At 56.0% G+C, this 17891-nt stretch overlaps 1 protein-coding gene, 1 long non-coding RNA gene and 3 other non-coding genes across 5 annotated transcripts in view; 1 reads left to right on the forward strand and 4 right to left on the reverse strand.

The window, feature by feature from the left end:
* LRRC75A (leucine rich repeat containing 75A) overlaps nucleotides 1-12354 on the forward strand; it is a 37939-nt gene extending 25585 nt beyond the window's left edge. Inside the window, exons 2-4 of the mRNA XM_069483205.1 lie at nucleotides 1434-1562; nucleotides 9174-9289; nucleotides 11814-12354. Coding sequence (XP_069339306.1) covers nucleotides 1434-1562; nucleotides 9174-9289; nucleotides 11814-12354 — 786 coding nt within the window. The remainder of the gene's footprint in view (nucleotides 1-1433; nucleotides 1563-9173; nucleotides 9290-11813) is intronic.
* A 1498-nt stretch (nucleotides 12355-13852) lies between these two features.
* Nucleotides 13853-15936, reverse strand: LOC138392438 (uncharacterized). Its single transcript, XR_011234926.1, has 4 exons — nucleotides 15622-15936; nucleotides 14820-14891; nucleotides 14446-14520; nucleotides 13853-14219 (listed from the first exon to the last, which is right to left on the reverse strand). It is a non-coding gene; the product is annotated as an uncharacterized lncRNA (long non-coding RNA).
* Nucleotides 14289-14361, reverse strand: LOC138392779 (small nucleolar RNA SNORD65). Its single transcript, XR_011235053.1, has one exon. It is a non-coding gene; the product is annotated as a small nucleolar RNA SNORD65 (small nucleolar RNA).
* LOC138392764 (small nucleolar RNA SNORD49) lies at nucleotides 14973-15043 on the reverse strand. The gene has a single exon (XR_011235040.1). It is a non-coding gene; the product is annotated as a small nucleolar RNA SNORD49 (small nucleolar RNA).
* On the reverse strand, nucleotides 15457-15530 carry LOC138392765 (small nucleolar RNA SNORD49). The gene has a single exon (XR_011235041.1). It is a non-coding gene; the product is annotated as a small nucleolar RNA SNORD49 (small nucleolar RNA).
* Nucleotides 15937-17891: the final 1955 nt, after the last annotated feature.

The following is a 17891-nucleotide window of genomic DNA, read 5'->3' on the forward strand; positions in this document are numbered from 1 at the left end:
TTTTATTTGCTCATAGAAATGCCAGCCACCAAACTGCAGAGCCGAGTCCCTGCCCTCCGCCCGCCTCCTGCCCTGCTCGCCCCGCGGTAGATAAGAGCAGATGGGATCCGTGCAGAACAGGCCCCAGGCGGGGGCCTGGGCCCACCCCACCCTTCCTGAAATCCTGACAGCTGGAGAAGTCAGCAGCTGTGGGCCTTGGCACAGCCTGCCCGCCTTCCAGGGAGTCTGGATCACGTGGGGAAGGTGTTCAGGAAAGATCAGAATATCCCATCTAAACAACAAGGAGCAAACCCCTGCTGGAGCTCAGCTGCTCACCCACACGTTCCCACCCCCAGGTTGCTGGGCCCTGGCCACCCAGGCTGGGGCAGCTCTGGAGTGCACACGGTCGGTGGGCCTGCCTTCCCTGCCCACCCAGGGGCACCCCTTGTTCTCCGGGTGGGAATGTCATTGTTGCCTGGTCTACGCAAGTTGCCACAGAGGAGACCACAGCGCACACCCGGGGATGGCAGGGTTTGGGGGAGGGGCTTGAAGGAGGGCAGGAGCTGTGCCCACATTCTTGCACAGAGAGAGGCACAGAGTTTAGTCCGACCCCCCTGGGTAGACAAATCACGTTTCTTTACTTCTCTAAGGCAGATAACTCCTCCAGCTCCAGGGGTTCATGACCCACCTTAGAGGAAGGTCAGAGAATCCTGTGATGGCCCCTTTGAAGGTGGTCAGAGACCTTCCTGCTTCTGCTGTTTCCTCAGATGCCGACATGCCATGCTTTGGGGCAGTGTGTCCTGAAGCCCCCAGACCCTTGTCCCTCTCCAGACGCTGGGGACCTCTGCTCCAGTGCTTCTGCCCCTGACTCCACCCATCAGGGGACCCCACCTAACAGCCTTCCCGAGGGAGTCCTGGCGGATTGCTTCTGGGCGGCTGGCAGCTTCTCCCTACAGCCCACAATGCAAAAGCCCCCAAGGCAAAGGGACGCTTGAGGTTGCATCATCTACAGATGGAGCAGTAAATACAGCTTCAGAAGCAAGAGGAAAACACAAATATATATTGATAAACAGTCCTGTCACAAGGCAGAGAAGTTTTGCTGTGCATGCTGGTTCCAAAGTTTGCCCCCGAAGCAGTCGCTGGCACCGTGGCAAGCCACCTTGGCTTCACCCTCCGGGAACGGGAGAGACTAGGCCGGGGGCTGTCACGGGAGAGGCCCACAGACCCGACCTGCACGTGCCCGCCCTGCTCTTCCTCAGCTTGCAGAGAGGAGAAACAGGCAGGGGCTCGTCCAGGCCCCTGAGGGAAGTTCTGCAGACGCTTCCCTGCCAGGGCTCTAGGGGAGGCCGAGCCACCAGCAGGGCACCCAGGGCCTGTGCCCGCTTCTCCTGGGGGTGCCGGGCGAGGTGGGTGGGGCGGTCACCCTGACCTCTGGGCACCCCTTGCTCTTGCAGGACCTGGGCATGGAGTCGACCTCCCTGGACGACGTTCTCTATCGCTACGCCAGCTTCCGCAACCTGGTGGACCCCATCACTCACGACCTCATCATCAGCCTGGCGCGCTACATCCACTGCCCCAAGCCGGTAGGGCGCTGTGGCCTGAGCCAGCCCCGCCCCTGTGGGAGGTGGGCGCCGTCTGAGCAGGAGAAGCCCCTCCTGCAGGCACCAAGAGGGTGGGCCTGAGGTGCACTCCCTTGGCGCCATCAGCACAGAGGGGTTTTGTTTGGCCCACACGGTGAGTTCGTTGCCAACATTTAAAAACCAGGATTTTTCACATGATCTCTATATTCAGCTGCCCTTGAAAAACCAGAAGCTGCAGCAACATGAAGCCCCTGTTCCTACAGGGCTGGAGCTGAGTAGCCCCTGTTATGTGGGGCCAGGTGCACCGTGTACAGTTGCACAGGTTATACGCTGCACAAAGACCTGCATGCAGAGAGGTGGGGGTGAGGGGAAGCAGGGGATACTTAAAACCCAGCCCTCTCGCTGCCCACCACACCATGACCCTGGTGCAGGGCTGTGTCCCCCCAGAGGTGGACGTTTTCTTGTTTGCACAAAGGTGCCACAGAAGGCCGGCAGCAGCCCTGTGCGGGGCTGTCCAGTTTGCCTCGGTCCCCACCACCCCTAGTTGTCTTCAACTCTGAGGTGAGCGTCCTTCGACAGCCACCCCTTCACTGGTGCCTGTTTCCCGCCTGGCCCTTCAGAAGGAAAAGCTCCAGGGCTCCCCAGGCACCCAAACTGCGCCTTGGCCCCTTCCGGGCGGGAGGTTCTGCCCCTGTTCCTGCTGGCTCCGGGCCAGGCCAGCCTTGCAGGATGCCAGGCTGCTTACCCAGGGCTGGGCCCCGCAGGGGAGGGGAGGCCCAGGCGGGGGCAGCTCCGCGCTGAGCTCTTCTCTGTTGTTTTGGCTCCTTCCTTGCATCCCTCAATTACCAGTAGCTGCTGAAAGAAGCGCTTCCTCCGTGGCAGGGGCAGGAAGCCAGGGCTGGACCGAGGGCTGCGGGAGGGAAGCGTCCCCCTCGAGTGAGGCGATGGCTCCCCACGCCCACCTCAGCCTGGGCACATGCGTGAGCGTGGCCATGAGGGGGGCCGGGACCCTGCGCAGGGGGAAGGACGCCCGGGCTGAGCTCCGTCCTTGGCTTTGTCTAGGGCCGTGTCTCCTCCCGGGTGCTGGGGCTGCCTGGCACCAGGACGCTGGGCTCGACTACGGGGTGGGAAGGAAAGCTGGTGATGAGGGTTGGTGGCCCGGAGCCTCGAGGACTGGGGACACGGGGCTGATTGGGGTCCCACCCTGGCTTCCCATTCAGGTCACAGCCGGGGGGGGGGGGGGCGGGGGGCAGGAAGGGCCGGGAGCCGGCCTGTGGGGAGGCCGTGTGGGGGCAGCCCCGGCCTTTCCTGAGCAGGCACTGAGCCGCCCACACAGGAGAGGGGTGACAGCCAACGGGACCCTCAAAAAGAAGACAGGAGAGTTACTATGTTAATGTCCATTTTGTGAATTGGGGAAAACAAAATTCAGGTAATTCAGCAACCTGAGAAAGGTTCTCACTGCAGGTGTGATTTGGGCCCACGCAGTCACCCAGTGCTGGGGGGACACGGCCACGGGGGTGCCGGAGCAGGGGCCTGGGGGCAGCAGCGAGCCCCCCACCTCCCCCAGCCCTTCTCACAGGCTGCCCCAGGACAGCTGCTGGAGAGAAGGACCCGCCATCTCTCTTTGAGAGAGAGAGGGGCAGGGAGTGGGCACTGCCTGTCAGAGCCTGTGACACGGGGGTGGGAGGGGAGGTGGGCCGAGGGCGCCTGCCCTCTGACCTGCCATCCCCTCTGGGAGGGGGCGAGGGGCTGTACCTGGGTTCGGGTGGCTGTAACAAATCATCATGGGCTGGGGGCTTACAAACAACATAAAGTTATTTCTCACAGTCCTGGAGGCTGGAAGTCGGAGATCAGGGTGCCAGCTGGTGGTGTCTGGTGAGGACCCTTTCTGAGCCGCAGACTGCCATCTTCTGGTGTGCTCACAGGGCAGGGACAGGGCGGGGGGCTCCACCCTCGTGACCTAATCCCCTCCCAAGGCCGCGCCTCCTCCTACCATCACCTTGGGGATGAGGGTTTCGACATGTGAATTTTGGGGAGACACATTCAGCCCACTACATAGTGTAACCTTTCCCAAATCACTTAATTACCTGGACTTCGTTTTCCTCAACTCTAAAATGGGCATAAAAATAATCTCTCTCCTATTGAGCTGTTTTGAAAGTCAAATGAGATGATTCACAAGAAGCACCTGTGTGTGCCTGGCACGTGTGAGCACGAGGTACACAGCAGGTGGTAACTAGTGAGTTTGATGGATGAATGAATGAATTTATGAACAAACGAGGGATGTTTGTGGTTTGGAGAAAACCCAAACTCCTTATCTGGCCTCACCTGAATCTCAGACCTCTTCTCTCCCACTTGCCTCCCTGCGCACGCTGCTCCAGCCACGCGGCCTCCACCTCCCTGCCTTAGGGACTTTGCTGCCCCCTTGACTGCACGAGCCCCCCATCTGAGCCGCCTTCCTGAAGACCCCCACGAGGCCTTCCTCAGCAAGCCTACCCAGTGTCGGCCGCGCCATCTACCTGTCTCAAGCCCTGTTTATTTCTCCGTGTCGCTTGCTGGTCTCTGACACTGTCTTGCTTATTTGTCTGTTGGCTAATTTATTGTCTGCTTTCCCCACCAGAACATAAACTCGAACGGGCTGTCTCTCGTTCACAGTTACATCCTGCTTCAGGCAGGAAGCAGGCGACACATTCCATTGTGGATTTTTAAGAGAGTTTAATAAAGGGTTGTGGGCAGGATAAAGGAAATCAACAGAGGACGTTGAGACACCCGAAGCCTGAGCCTCACAGCGGCAGGAAGTTGCTCCACTGCAGGGGCCGCGGGGACGCTGTGTGGCTGGGCCGCGGGGACGCTGTGTGGCTAGCCCAAGGTGAGAACGCCCGGTCCAGAACCACACTCATTATCCATCACCATATAACACATCATCCCAAACCTCGGTGGCTCAAAACAACAGACACGTATTGTTGGGCAGTCTGTATAGTTCAGGAATTCGGGGCAGCTTAGCTCCGCAGTTCTAGCTTAGGGTCTCTGGAGGCATCGGTCAGGGCTGTGGGTATCAGAAGGCTTGACAGAGGTTGGCAGGTCCACTTCCAAGACGGCACATCACAGGGTTGTTGGCAGGAGGCCTCGGCTCCACGCCCTGAGCCTCAGCCTCCCCGTAGGACGGCTTCAGCGCCCTCACACCATGCCAGCTGGCTTGTCCCACAGCAGGGGATAATACGGAAGCCACAGTGCCTTTTATGACCTTGTCTCAGAACTCACAAACCATCACTTCTGCCGTTTTCTTGGTTCCGTTGCTCACCCAGGCCAGCCCTGAGGCAAAGTGGAATGAGGCAGATGCCAGGAGGCGAGGACCACTTGGGGATGTCTTGGAGGCTGGCACCACGCATGTTGAAGCAGGACAGACCCAGAAGAGTAAACCCCTCGGCCTTCCTGTCCTCCTGCCCTCCGGGCTTGTTCCAGTTGCTCCCATTAGCTGACCCCAACTGGAAGCTGGGAGCAAGAGAGCCCCGGATGCAGTCTCCAGAGCTCAGCCCTCTGAGCACAGGGCAGGGCAGAGGACGGACCGTGGGGAGGGAGCAAGCGGAGAAAGCCAGCACAGGTCTCCGCCTCAGGAGCGGCATCCAGTGTGCAGTGAGCAGGGCCGTCAACACTGGATGGATGGATGCATGAATTCATAGGTGATCAAGGGAAGACTTTGAGCACAGGGCAGTGGAGGGCTGGGCTTGGTGGGATTCCAGGGGCAGTTACAAAGGTGCGCGGGGAGTGAAGAGGGCACCGTGGCCTGACAGTGGAGAGATGGATCGGTGTCAGGTGCCAGGGAGGGCCCTGCAGGTCAGCTTGGAGCATCTTTCCTGGCAGATCAGTGAGAAGCCCCCAAATACATTCTTCCCCAGGGCCCGGGCAGTGTCACTGGCCAGGTGTAGAGAGGCTGCCACCCTGACCCACACTCGACCCAGCAGCGCCCTGAGTCACCCTGACGGCGTCACGGCCCCGCCTTCCTTCTCTGCAGGTGGGGTGGGCAAGAGCTGCAGAGGGGACTCGGCACACTGCCGCTGGGCTTCCTGCGTGGGTTAGGGATCTGTTGCAAAGCCCCGGCTTTGGGCTGGCTGGAGCAGGAGCATTGATCCCAAGGATACTGTGGCGTCTCGTGGGGCCAAAGGCAGCCAAGTTAGATCAAGGCACGGGAGCTACAAAGCAAGGTGCAGGGGCCCCTCCTTGCTGCCCCACCTGGCCTCCCTCCCAGTCCCCTCTGCACAGACCGTTCTCCCACCCCTCGGGGTAGGAATGTGGCTGCCCGTGGCCCCCAGCTTACTTGTCGTGGTTCCAGCTCCCGGATGAGTTGGGATGTGTGCCTCAGTGTCAAGCCCAGGTTCCAGGGAAAGAGCTGATCTGGCGTCCCAGTCAGCAGCAGGGGCTGCTGGGTAGCACCACGTTGAGGAAAAGAAAGTTCCCAGAGAGGGCCAGCAGCCCAGGTGCGTGCTGGGCACAGGACACGCGGACACGTGTGACGTGGTGGGGCTGGTGTCACAGAGTCCCCGCTAGGGTTGCACCAGGGCGAGGCTGCCCTGCACCTGGCAGGCAGCTCCTTCTCGACACAATGTTGCAACCCGCAGGAAGGACACTTCCTCCTCCTCCCTTCCCCACCTTCTCCTCTTCCTCCTCCACTCTGGGCCAGGCCTGCGAAGGCCTGTTCTGTGCAGGAGGGAGTTGGAAAAGCATTAGGTGGTCTTGCTGGAGGCCTTTCTGGCTGTAAATGATAGAAACACCTTGAGCTAACCTAAGCCAAAGACAGGATTTCTGAGGACGAGGGCGCGGGGGATGGTGGTTAGGGGAGAGCGCCAGCCTCGGGGCCACTGACGGGGTCTGGATCCTGCCTCCATCCTACACGCTGTGCTGCCTTGCCAGCCCGTTACCTTCCCTGCCCCCTCGGATGTGAAGTGGGGATCTGAGTAGTGCCTGTTCCACAGGATTGTTGTGAGGTATAGGGCCATAATGGGCTTGCAGGGGCGGAGCGGTGTGATACCCTTCCTCACCCATCGTCAGGGTCACGGCTGACACTCCTATAACAAAAGACAGGTTAACAAGAGAAAAACATAACAGATTGATTTAATCAAAGTTTTACGTGACATGGGACCCTTCAGAAATGAAGATCCGCTGGGCACAGTGGCTCATGTCTATATAATCCCAGCACTTTGGGAGGCCAAGGTGGGAGAATCACTTGAAGCCAGAAGTTCAAGAACAGCCTGGGCAACACAGCAAGACCCTGTCTCTTAAAAAATTTGCCAGGCATGGTGATGTGCCTATAGTCCCAGCTACTCAGAAGGCTAAAGTGAGAGAATCACTTTAGCCCAGGAGTTTGAGGCTGCGGTGAGCTATGATTGTGCCACTGCACTCCAACCTGGGCAACTCCTGTCTCTAAAAAAAAAAAAAAAGTGAAGACTGAATACCCTAAGACCCAGGGAAAACTGTCTATTTTTATGCTTAGGTCTGATGGAGAATGGGCAGCCGTGTAGAAAAGCGATTGCTCCAGTAACAGCAATAGGCTGAGGGGGGCCCAGCAAGGCCCCTCTGCTCAGATTCTTCTTGGCCTGTGTCGAGTTCATTCCTCCCGGGTATGGGGCAGGACCCCTCGGGAACGAGGGTCTTTAAGGGAGAAGGGAGAGAGTGCCCTTCTAGGTTTTGTGTGGCTGGCTTTGGGGGACAGGGGTTCTGGTTTCTTTTTGTCTTCCTTTTTTTTTTTTTTTTTTTTTGAGACAGAGTCACTCTGTTGCCCTGAGTAGAGTGCCGTGGCGTCAGCCTAGCTCACAGCAACCTCAAACTCCTGGGCTTGAGCGATCCTCCTGCCTCAGCCTCCTGATAGCTGGGACGACAGGCGCGCACCACCTCACCCTGCTAATTTTTCTATTTTTAGTAGAGACGGGGTGTCACTCTTGCTCAGGCTGGTGTCCAACCCCTGAGCTCAAGTACTCCTCCCGCCTGGGCCTCCCGGAGTGCTAGGATTCCAGGCTGAGCCACCGCGCCCGGCCTGTTAGCTATTGTTTATTCAGTTCGACAAGCCGACGGGAACTCACTTCAGTGAGAACATTAGCGCACGTCTAATGTCACGTCTAAGCGTCCCCTAACAGAGCTCACCTACTGTCCCTGTTTACCCCGCGAGGAGCCCTGCTCCCAGGTGGCGTCCGAGCCCTGCCGTCCCGAGCCTCGCCCTGCGCGCGGCTGCCCCCTTGCGGCAGTGGCGCTGCATTGACGCCTCCTCTTCCTCTGTTCCCTTCCTTCGAGGCTCAGCTGCGCAGGCCTAGAGGGCGGAGGGAGATGCCATGGATGCCATCCATCCATCCATGGCACAGATTTTGGAAACCCTGGGAAGTGGCTGGAGGAGGAGCTCAGTTCTCAACTTTGGAGACTGGCAACGTTCTGTCCTGGGAAGGGGGTGTCCCAGCATGATGCCGGCCAGACCACCTGATCCCACCTTGACCTTAAAGCGCCTGAACCGGTGCTTCTCCATGGCGGGGGCTTTTGTATAATAAATCCCTGCGCCGGAGCTGCCCACCATCGCTTTTGCGGCCAGGGCATCAGTGTCCTTTAGAGCTCCCCGCGGCGTGCAAGGTTCTAACGTGGGGAACTGTGGTCCTAGATGTGCCGTCTCTGGTGTCACCTCCCATTCTCCCTTTGGCCTTGCAAGTTGGCCTTCACCCTGGCCCCCACCACAGGCACCCCTCCCTGAGCCTGTGCCGGCCAAGGCCTCCTCATTAGAGACCCAGTGGCCTCTGTGGGGGTCTGAGCCCACCTTCTGTGCCCTCACGTGGTCTTTCCTCTGTTCTTCTCTGGGTCCTAATTTTTTCTTATAAGGACACCAGGCCTATTGGATTAAGGCCACTCCTATGGCCTCATTTTTACCTTAACCACCTCCTTAAAGGCCCTGTCTCCAGTTACAGTCACAGTCTGAGGTATTAGGGGTTGGGACATCAACATATAGATTTGCTGGGGACACAGTTCAGCCCATCTTACCCAGGGTCTCAAACTCAAATGCGGATGGGCCAGACAGGTAACATGGATGAGTGAATGGAGCTGGGAAAGACTCGACCCCTCATTCTTTTATCTTCCCACTTTTGGGAGAGACGTAGGTAAAAATATTCCACTTTCCTCTTTACTGTGTGAAATACGAGAACAAGGACATTTGTTCACGGCCGTATCCCAGCTTCCTAGAACAAGTGCCTGGCACCTAGTAAGTGCTCAATAAATATGTGTTGAGCAAGTGAATGAACAGGATGGCCCCTGGGGAGTGGCAGGGACCCGGGTGGATCCTGGCCAAGGGGCCAGTGGGCACTCAGTTCCAGCCAACTGTTGTCAGACCACGTAGAATGCAGACTCTTGGATAAATCTCAGGTTTTCAGTGCTGGCAACGAATCCACAAAGATGAAAACCACTGTGCAGACCAGTTTGCAACCACTGCTGTCTGCTAGGGGCGCCCACCCTGGGCTGGCAGAGCAGGCACCTGCGCATCAGCCTCGGGGTGCTGTGGTGCCGGGGTGACAGGAAGCCTGGGGGCAGGGCCAGTGCACCCCCAGCGGCTCCAGTGACTCAGGGCCCCACCGTCTGTGGTTGCCTCTGCAGGAAGGCGACGCACTGGGCGCCATGGAGAAGCTGTGCCGGCAGCTGACCTACCACCTCAGCCCCCACTCCCAGTGGAGGCAGCACCGGGGGCTGGTGAAGAGGAAGCCGCAGGCCTGGTGAGTGGCGGTCCCTAGGTGGGTCTATGCCAAGCTGAGTGTGTGACGCACGGCGCGTCTCCCGGCAGGGGGCGGGGATGGGGTCATCTTGGAAGGAGGACTCAGGCAGGGGAACAGCCAGGAGGGCATTCCAGGTGGGCATGAGCACAGAAGAGCTGGATGGGGTGGGCAGTGGACTGGGGTGGGGGGGTCGTGAACAGTTTCTGACACCTGGTGTGCTGAAAGTGGGCACTCCCAACTGAACCCCCCAGTTCTCTCAGATACCTCCAGGGGGGCCCAGACCCCAGCCCTGTCCCTGGTCCATAAAGCAGCAAGGACCCTCAGGGGCTTGGGGCCCCCTGAAGAAGATCAGGGAGGAATAGAGGGGGTATCAGGGAGGAATAGGAGCTATGTACGACTCCTAGGTACTGCAGGAAACAGTGGGGCGCCCGGAGACTGCCAGGCTTCCTGGAGGAGGAAGCACTCCTGCCTTTTTTGCAAATGACCATGGCAGAGCTGCTGGCCTTTGGAAAGACTCTTTGGCAAGGCCTTGGTGCTGCGGCTGGCTCATCCTTGCAGTTCCCTGCAGACTGGGGAGGGAAGGGCTGTCCCCCTCCCTCATGGAGAAGAGCTCTGGCTCCTCCTTCCATTCTGGCCACCCCCACCCCCAAAACTGGCAGAGACAGATCCTGGGATGCTCTATGGGGCTGGCCACGGCAGGGGTTCCACATAGGGGGATAGAGCAGGACAGGGGGCCCGTGGTACCTGGAATGCCATGAGGAGCCTGAGCTAGTTCTTTAGGGTGGAAAAGCTGCAAATTTGACTAGCTGGAATCTAGGAGCCTTTTCTGTCTCCCCAACACATGCACACACTCAGTCCATTCTTCATTTGGAAGCCACGGAAATGAGGTCTCATTCCCCTCCGGTGGCTTCTCATTACACTTAAAACAAAATCCAGACAGGGCCCTGTGTGGCCTGTCCTTCCCTCACTCTGGTGTCCCCTCTGCCTCTCCCTCTCGCCCCCAGCTACACTGGCCTTCCTGCTGGTTCACAAACACGGCCCCAAGGCCTTTGCATCCTCTGCTGGAACTTTTACAAACTCTTCTGATGGCCTGCACTTCCTTTTTCTTCATATGTCAGCTCAGATGTCACCTCCTCGCTCCTGAGTGGCCATGCCCCCCAACGAGTCTATCACTCCCCTCTCACATCTTCCGTGCGGTGGTCTGTCTCCCCCCTGGTAGAATGGAAACAGGGCTTTTGTCCATCCTGTCCACCACGGTGACATCGGTGCCTGGCGCCCAGTAGGAGCTTAACAAACACTTGTCAAGGGAATGAACGGGGTGGTAGGAGATATTACTGTTGCTGTTTGGCCAGGATCACCGAGCTGGAAAGTGGTGGGGCTGAATTCAAACCTAGCTCAGGCTGTGGCCACCACACTGTTCCCCGGTGCAGTGGGTCTGCTTTATTAATGGCATTGGTAACAGCAGCCAACACTTAGATCACGCTGAATATACGACAGGCAGTGTTCCAAGCACTTGAACGTCATGTCTTGAAAGCTTCACCTTCAGACTCCCTGGGGCTGGACCCCGGTCAGAGGGGAAATGAGCAAACTGGGGACAGCCTCCTGCTTCAGATCTCAAGGATAGAGACCTGCCTTACCTTGCCAGGAGGTCCAGGCTGCGACCCTTAACGTGTGCTCGCTCTTTGAGCAGGCTGGGAGCCCCTCCACCTCCCTCCTTCCCAGGGCACTTGGAAACACGAACGAGCATCTCACCAACACCAGCAAACAGAGAGCGGTGGTGGGAAGGGCACACTCGCGTCAGCCTGAGCACCCTGGGCTCTGGCCCAGGGCAAGAAAGGAGGGGGTGGCAGCTGGCAGGGAGGGGGGCATGGAGAGGACTCAGCCTCCAGGCTTAGAACCCCTGCACCCTCCCCTGCCTGCGGTCCTACAGGTTGGCCCTAGGGATCCCCCACATGGTGGGGAAGATGGTCGTGAAGGAGGGGCCTCAGAGATCCTTTATGCCACTCTTGGGGACAGCTTAGCTGCCACCCAAGGGTGGTGGAAGCAGGAAGCTCAGCCCAAGTGATTAATAATAGCAGCAGCACACATGTGTTCTTCACTTACCTATATAAGACACTGTTCTAAGTGTTCTACATTTATTAACTCATTTCACATAACCCCATTAACTCCATTTTTAAGGTAAATAACTGAGGTACAGAGAGGTTAAGTAACTAAAGGTCACAGAGTAGGAAGAAAAGGAGTGAAGATGCAATGGGGCGTCATGCAGAAACTCAGGCCCTTCCCTTGTGGTCCTGCAGGAAGGGCAGCCGCACACCTCCAGCTCTGGCCAGCGGGGCCCAGCCAGCGGGGATGTGGCATAGTGCCAGGGGATCGGAGGTCCCCAGTTTCTCCCACTCCTACACTTGCAGTTCGATCTGCAAGGTTTGTGAAAATGATCCCTAGAGGCAGAGAGCCAAACAGAGGCTGGCCTCCGGCGGTAGCCACTGTGGCCTCTGAGAAAAAGTCTTGTCCCTGTTCCCTTCAGCCTAAAGGCTGTCCTGGCCGGGAACCCTCCAGACAACACAGTGGACCTGTCAGGCATCCCGCTGACCTCCCGTGACCTGGAACGGGTGACCAGCTACCTGCAGCGCTGCGGGGAGCAGGTGGACAGCGTGGAGCTGGGCTTCACAGGCCTCACGGATGACATGGTCCTGCAGCTGCTGCCAGCACTCAGCACCCTGCCCCGCCTCACCACACTGGCACTCAACGGCAACCGGCTGACCCGGGCCCTGCTGCGAGATCTCACAGACACCCTTAAGGACCCCAGCAAGTTCCCCAACGTCACGTGGATCGACCTGGGCAACAACGTGGACATCTTCTCTTTGCCCCAGCCCTTCCTGCTCAGCCTGCGCAAGCGCTCCCCGAAGCAGGGCCACCTACCCACCATCCTGGAGCTGGGCGAGGGCCCAGGCAGTGGGGAGGAGGCCCGGGAAGGGACAGCAGGCCAGGACCCTGGAGGGGGCCCTGTGGCACTAGCCAAAGACCACCTCGAGGGCAAGGAGACTGTAGCTGCAGGCCAGACGTGACACAGGAGCGAGGGGCCTCACCAGGGAGCCCTTGTGGGGTACGATGACCGGGGCAGAGGACCACCGAGGCAGAGCAGGTCTGGGGCTCCTCATGCTAGGAGGGCTCAGGCTATCAGCAAATTGGCCTGGGCAACCCACCCACAGAAACACAACCGTAGCAACCGGGAATGGGGGTCCTGTTCCTTTCCATCTGTCCCCTATAAATCCCATTATCTGCCTTTTTGGCTTATAACAAGTCATCCCTATCTAGAGGCTCCTGACACCCCTCAGCTCAGCCCTTGGCCTCCCTAAAGAATTAGGGGAATAGGCATATGGTTTGGAGGTGCCAGCAGCTTGAGCCAATGTGAACCCCAAGAACTTTCCCCCAGAATAGTTGGGCCCCTACAAGTAACCCAGGATTTTCCTGCATAGTATTTGTTTTATCTGGGGGAGTCAACTCCAGCCAGATGCTGAATGTGTCCCCATTCTAGGGAGGTTGCAATCTTTACAACTCCCAACTGAAGAACCTGGAGGGAGAAGCCTAGTTCCATCTACGCTGAGGGTGGACTGAAGTGGTCTATCTCCTCACGGAGTCTTAGGCTCCTTGGAACTGTCTATGATTCTAGGTGCCTGCCCAGAGAGCCAGCTATCACCACATCCTTCAACAATTAGGCGCTGTGTGGCAGTGCTGTGCTTAGGGCACACAAGGTATGCATGGAAAGGCCCAGTAAGAAATCCATCCCCCCAAACTGCCAGGCCTTCACATGGGTTCCAGTGTCCTTAGCGTGAAAGCCAGAGATGAGCTTTGCTTCCTTCCCCCATCCTACTTGCCATCAACCTGTACTTTGAGAACATTCCTTAAAACCTACTACAGAAGGCTCTTAAAAATCCAGGACCATGAAGTTGAGTCCAAATTCTTGGTAGACCCAAGCAAGATGGCTGGGAAAGGGGACAGCCACCTGGAGGCTCCCAAGAGAGCCTAATTTGGCAACAGTTTTCACCTATACTGTCCCCCTGCCCCCATCCAAACACTTCTGCTGAAAGGCCTCTACCAGTTAGAGTCCTGTCTAGACACAACAGGCAACCCCTAATTCTAAGTATAGTTTAGTCCTGGGAGACTGGGAGCCAATCATTCTTGACCCAGAAAAACAGCACAACCTAGTAGGCAAGATTCCAGCACAGGAAGGCAGCAACATGGACCTAGACTGTGAGGCCTTGCACGCCATCAAGGGTTTTAGCTAGGAGTGATTCAAATGCTTCAGGAGCTAGAGGGAAGCCATGCAAAGGAACAGAGCCCAGAGGCAGCAGGGATTAGAATCAAGTGTGTAGATGCCTGAGATGCTCTGGAATTTTTGCCCTCAGAGTCTAAAGTTGTTAACAGCAAAGAGCTTAGACTGACTACAGGGAAGTCTATAAGCTTGAGTGCTAATATCTGGACTGCTGATACCTGACAGCAGTAATCAAATTTGCTTTCTCTTCAAATACACACTTTTAAGAATCAATACCAAAGAATATCCTTTATTATAGTATTAGTTCATAGTAAATGAATGAAAACATTACTTTCGGAAGGAATTAACAATTTTCAGCTTAAAGAACTTGCCCCGCAACGTAACAATCAATTTGTATTAAGTATCTTTGTTAAAAGGTATAGAAAGAAGCTCCCATTGGGCAGGCTGGCAAGGGACAGTGCTAGAAAACTTAAGGAATGATACCAAATATGCCTGTTCTAGAAAAAAGTTGCCCAATACATCTCTAGGCTTGAGAATGTCCTGATACAAGGAAAGCATGTTTCTACACCAAATGTTGAAGCCGGTTAGGTTTTCAGAATCCAAGTTGATAGCAGCCACTGGTCCTTCAGACTGACATCCATCCTCTGGGGACACAGCCTGCAAAGAAACTAAATTTCAATTTCACTTCCTGCTCTAACCAACAGCCATTCACAGGACAAAAGGTATCTTCAGAAAACCACAGGCTCACCACTATACAATCTGCCGGTAATTCCAGCTATTTTGGGTGATTTCATCATATGATATCCTTTTCTTCAAATCAATTTTAACAAAACCAGCTGTTTATTCATTCTACCGTGGGGTCATTGCCCAGATCAAAGCTTACCTCCTCTCCTCCTGGGCTGAGCTGCTGTGGCTGCCAGCTCTGAACCTGTGCGTTCCAGCACTCAGTTCTCAAAGCCTGGGGGAATGGAGAAGGCACACACTTCAGACTGCAGATGCAGAGGGGTGGTTTCTGAGAGCCTCAACTATACACTTACAAATTTAAGTCCATCCTAACAAGAGCCCCTTAGGACCTTTTTGGTGGTGCATTTTGGTAAATTATCAACATCTACACGTCCTAATTTAGCTTCTTTGGGAGTTGGAACCTTCATTTAGTCTCATCATTTTAAATGTCAGAAAGCTAAGATAGCTTTTGCCTTTCGCGGATGGGGAAAACTACATCTCAGCAGGTAACACTCTCCACAGAACAAACCTTACCTCCCGGAAGTCCAGTGCTCCCGTGACTACTCAGCGACTGAACATGCTGCTGATCCTTCACGGATTTGCAACCTGGATGAATACAGCAAGTAGATCACAGTTCAGACAAATTTACTCCTGCGAAACAGCAACGGGTGAGGACTTGTTGACTGCAGTCAGACAGGAGTAGTTATCGTCAGTTATCGCTTCTGACGGCACTTCCTATTAGGGATTTCATCAGAGCAGTCAAAACACCTCACCACTCTCCAGGATTGCTCCAACCGGAGACCGGGACATTACCTGAAACTAAGCTAAAATTGCCTTAAAGCAGCCACTGGAGACATTTATGCAAAGACTTTGTTTCCACTTATAGCTTTGGTTTAGATACAGTTCTAGGTTAGGAATGTTTCACACTATGTGATGGCTTGACACAACGTTAAATGTGTAGAACTTACAACTGCAAAACACCAATTTCAGTACATTGAAGATAAAATTACAACTAGGTTACATATTAAACCTAATCCAAACGAAGCTCTTACCTCAGTTACCCTGTCTTCACCCTGCAGTGCGTATGCCATCTGAAACGGAATAAGGTCAAGAATTTAGGGCAGATTCTGCCAGTTACGTCCAACTAAACCGTGGAGGCTTCATTGACTGTAGTCAGACAAGCATGAACGTCGTCGTCAGTTATCGTTTCTGACGGCACTTCCTATTACCAGTATCATCAGGACAGTCGAGCAAGACTTCCGTGTAGTCCCATTACGGCCCTACTCACGTGCGGCACCCTCCCGGCACCCCAAACTGCAGGCAGACCCCCACTTACCCAGCTGTCTCGCGTTTGCCCACCTCCCACGGCGGGCCCGGTAGCCGGATCCCAGGATCCTGCGGCGGTGGCCCTGCGGGAAAACACGCGCTCCATGAGCCTCGGCCCACGGCGGCTGGGTGCCCCCCGCGAGACGGCTGAGCGCCCGCCGCAGCGCAGGCCCCGCAGCCCACGTGGGCGCAGGCGCGCGAGACACGCCGTCGCCGCGGCCGCCCCGGCCCTTCGGCTGAGCTTCCCGGAGACGCCCCTCCAGAGCTCAGAAGGTCTCCAGCGCCTTACGTGCCCCTGCCGCCAGCCACTGGCCCCGGGCGCACAGACGACCCACAGCCATCGCACAACTGCGGGCGAAAAGGCCGAGTCTGTGGCGCCCCAGCCCCTTAAGGAGACCGAATATCTCATTCCTCACAGAAGGGAGGGGGAAACCGGTAAAGACTCACGCAACGTCAGTCACTCAACCCGAGGACTCCCCCCTCCTCCTGAGCCTGTGGTCTCGCCCACGGCCCGGGGAATTCTGGGTCACGAAGCGCGCGGTGCGTTCCAGGGCGCCTGCGCGAGGGCCGGAGGGCGGGCCTTGGTCCCGCCTCCGCTACGCCTCGGCGATTTGGTCCTGAGCGAATCCCTCTTCCTCTGTCCGCGCCGAATAGCTCATCTGGAAAATGCACACACCTGCACCCCGGGAGGTTTTTCTGAAGATCACGTGAGCGAACAGACTTGACACTCTGCGGAGCCCTGGCACAGCAAGCATTCACAAGTAGGAGCTGCTTCTAAATCTATTCCAATAAGCGTTGTCAGTCTACTCTCTCCCCACAATGATTTCAAAATATCCACAGAGCCTCTCAAACCCCTGCGCGCTGACAACCCTCATCACTTTCTGTAGGATGACCTTTAAGGACCCATCAGACGTCTTATCTGGATCCACGTCCATCCTCTCCCCTCTGCGGTAAAGCTCTGCCCCTCCCTGCCTCTCATTCCCTGGGGACTCTCCATCCGTGCCCCGTCTCACCTGCGATGGAAACTGTCTCTCTCTGCTGACGTTTTTCTTTCAGCATATGAACATGCTGAGGTCTCCTACTCAAAAAAATATTCAGTCTGAAACCGCCCTTTATGGTATCAATAAAGGCCATGGTGGGAACTGTGGGAGGGCCTGAACTCTGCAAAGGTGTAAGCATAGTTAAAATAAACATATAACCAGCCATTGTTCCCTAGCTGTTTTCCTATAACTGCTTAATACTCAGGAGTCACATAGCTGATGGTCGTAAGGATTCCTAGCTTTATTCGTTGCTCCCGTAGATGACATCACGCTTGTGAAGCCTAAGACTAGTCTTTGAGATATCTTCCAGGTCCTGCACTCTGGTGAACCAGCTGACCCACCCAGACCAGTGGTCGGTACCAAAGAACTGACTCAACTGGTCTGTGTGACTGGCCCCCCCAGAAACTGACTCAGCACAAGGAGACAATTTCTACACCCCCATCATTCCACCCCAACCCAGCCAATCCGCAGACCCAATTGCCTGCCCTTTGCCTGCTGAACTAGCTTTAAAAACCCTTTCTCCCAAATTCTCAGGGAGACAGATTTGAGAAATTCCTCCCATCTCCTCCAGTGGCGCCTGTGATATTGAACCCTTTCTCCGCTGTAATCCCTGCTGTCTCGGTGTATTGGCTTCCTCTTGAGCAGCAGGCAGTGAACCTTGTTGGGCTGTAATAACGCATACAATTTTGCACACAACGTTACACCAAAGTAGAGCAATTCATTTCGACTGCAGAAAACTGGAAAGCCAGTCAAGAAACAGCAACTTTTAAGCTGGCCTCAGAAATAAATGTAGGATTTTAATGGAGGTGGAGGGGCCTCAAGAAGGAGCCAAGTCAAGGGGTCAAAAAAGAGGTCCCTCAAACTGCCTGAAGGATTTGGTGAGAGTGTTAAAGGGGGAGAGGGGGGAGGACTGGGATAGAGAGGAAGAGATGTCTGGAAATGGCTTAGGCAAAACCATGGAGGGCTGGGGATGCCAGCTAAGGCATTTCATGGGCCTTCAGAGCACAGAGGTGACATGTTTGTCTTTGTCTTAGGAAGGCCCCTCTGCATGTCCTACAGAGGATGGTTTGGAGGGGTGGGATGGAGCAGGAAGCCCAGTGAGGAGAGAAAGCCATGATCCAGAGACTAAAACTAAGCCAAAGAGCTCAAAGGAGCCTAGGTTTGAAAGATGTTTTGGAGTCTCTCAATGGGTGTCTGTTGGCTTTGTTTGCCCATGTCCACCACCACGTCTGCCATCACA

This window comes from Eulemur rufifrons, chromosome 9 (assembly GCF_041146395.1).
Source record: "Eulemur rufifrons isolate Redbay chromosome 9, OSU_ERuf_1, whole genome shotgun sequence".
NCBI lineage: Eukaryota > Metazoa > Chordata > Mammalia > Primates > Lemuridae > Eulemur > Eulemur rufifrons.